The 2,128-nt window shown below is 47.7% G+C and overlaps 1 protein-coding gene across 3 annotated transcripts in view; it reads left to right on the top strand.

Annotated features, from left to right (window-relative positions):
• The window catches only part of RPIA (ribose 5-phosphate isomerase A), a 46,143-nt gene that overhangs the window by 31,073 nt on the left and 12,942 nt on the right, over positions 1-2,128 (top strand). For all 3 annotated transcript variants that reach the window (XM_003799183.2, XM_023518802.1, XM_023518801.1), the window contains exon 4: positions 605-664. In XM_003799183.2, the coding sequence (XP_003799231.1) occupies positions 605-664 (60 nt within the window). The remainder of the gene's footprint in view (positions 1-604; positions 665-2,128) is intronic.

The raw sequence follows: 2,128 nt of genomic DNA, 5'->3' as shown, positions 1-2,128 counted from the left end.
TTGAGACAGAGTCTCACTCTGTCGCCCTAGGTAGAGTGCTGTGGCATCACAGCTTACAGCAACCTCAAACTCTTGGGCTTAAGTGATTCTCTTGCCTCATCCTCCCGAGTAGCTGGGTACAGGCACCAGCCACAATGCCCGGCTGGTGTAGTTGTTATTTTGTTGTAGTTGTTATTGTTTGGCAGGCCCGAGCTGGGTTCGAACCTGCCAACCCCAGTGTATGTGGCCGGCGCCCCAACCACTGACTTACGGGCGCCAAACCTGTCGGGTTATTTTAAAAACGTTTCTAATGCTTTGTGATTTATTATATTTTAGGAGTTTCTTGTAACTCTTATATGGCCTAAAGCTTTGGGAGGCTATGGCACTAAGGAGGCACTCTTAGCTTATCAGTGGAACAGAGTCTTCACTGTGTGTGGTTTGCCTTTTTCGGTCTCCCAGGTTGAATCAGCAGTTTTGCTGTTTTTAGTGCTCGATCTCCTATCTCATGGTGGGCTAGGTTGGGAGCCTCAGTGTTTGATAACTTGGATCCAAAAGAGTTCTGAGCGTCCTGGTCATGTACCAGAGCATGTATATGATTGTGGGTGCTTTGCTTTGTCTTCCTCAGGCCCGTCAGCTCATCCTGCAGCATGGCCTGACACTCAGTGATCTGGATCGACACCCAGAGGTAAGAGAGAGTCAGACTGCTGTGTCTGTCTCCTTTTTTATGGCTGCCACTTGTTTGTAGGTTTCAGATCTTTTGTCAAGTGTAGGGAAAAGATGAGTTAGTTACACTAACTTTTCTTCTGGGACTCTGAGTGTTAATCATGGCTGAGGTCCCAGGTGGAGAGGTGGTTAGTTTCTAGTATGTTCCTCCTGGTTTAACTCTGAGGGCTTGGTCTGAGTGTAGTGAAGAGGATGTGGACAAACCCAGGGCTGGACCTAGGGCTGGATCCAGGGCTTCCGGAGGTCCTCCTACAGAGGTCGGAGCCAGCCCTCAGAGCTTACCTCTAAGTGAGGTAAAAAGGAATCATCTGAGGCAGTCATGGGCATTTGAAGGCAGATTAAGACTGTTAAGGGGCAGTCCTGGACAGTGGAGGCTGGAGTTGGTGTGGGTGGGCAATACTGCGTATCATCTTACCTGGAGCTTTCTGAGCTGTCAGAGATTGGTCTCTAATTGGTACCATAATCTTCCCACTTTATAGATGTGAAAAGGCACAGAGAGGGTAAGTCATTTGTGAAGGCCACACTGTAAATGGAAGAACAGAATTTGAACTCAGGTGTTCCTGGTTCTAGAGTGATGCTAGTTAGAATTTTGTGGAAGAAGGTAAAGTTTGAAATGAGTTGTAAGGGCTGTGGCAAGGGCAGGAGAGGACATTCCTGAGAGGGGTGGATGGGAACCATGGAAACATTTCCGCTTGGGCATGTGAGTATATGTGCACACTGTTCAGACTGGGGTGATAAGGACAGAATGAGTGGAATGAGCTGGTCATGGTGGGGAAAGGGGGAGAAGGCAAGCAAGGCTGGATTGATAAAAAGTGGGGAGGGGCTACAGCACCTAGAAATCCAGGATGATGTCAGGACGTGATGGTGGTCTGGTAACCCATGTAGCCATGGTATGCATGGGCCTCAGAGGGGTTAGTAAGAACCTTGAGAATGAGCTGTTGGGGAATGTCTATGGACATAGCCTGGCAGAGACAGGCAGATTATCTGTTCAGTGGTTGTGAGGAGAATGCGTTAGGCTGAGGGTAGGTTTGGAAACTAGATAAAAAGTTGCTACCTTCCATGTCCCAGAGAATTGCCATAGTGTGCAGCCTGACCCAAGGCTTGCTGCAGACTGGGGGAATACAGGCTGTAAGTTTAGACAAGGGCCCAAATCTATAAACAGATGGAAGCAAGTATGCCTCACATGAAACTATGTTGGCTTTACACTTGTGCCACAGTGCCCATGCCAAGCTACTTAGTAACTGCAACATGAATAGAATTTGTACCATGCATGCTGCTGGTTTTAAAAAAAAATGTACTTTAGGTTTCTACTTTGTCCATGCAGACTACCATGAGTGATGAGGAGTGTGTACTTTGTTTTTGAGATAAGAGTCTCAAGCTGTTGCCCTGGGTAGAGTACTGTGGCATCACATCTCACAGCAGCCTC

This window comes from Otolemur garnettii, unplaced genomic scaffold, assembly GCF_000181295.1.
Source record: "Otolemur garnettii isolate 467f Iridium unplaced genomic scaffold, OtoGar3 scaffold00147, whole genome shotgun sequence".
In the NCBI taxonomy this organism is placed as follows: Eukaryota; Metazoa; Chordata; class Mammalia; order Primates; family Galagidae; genus Otolemur; species Otolemur garnettii.
Note: the sequence above shows the minus strand (reverse complement) of the source record. Positions and strands in the feature narration are given on the sequence as shown.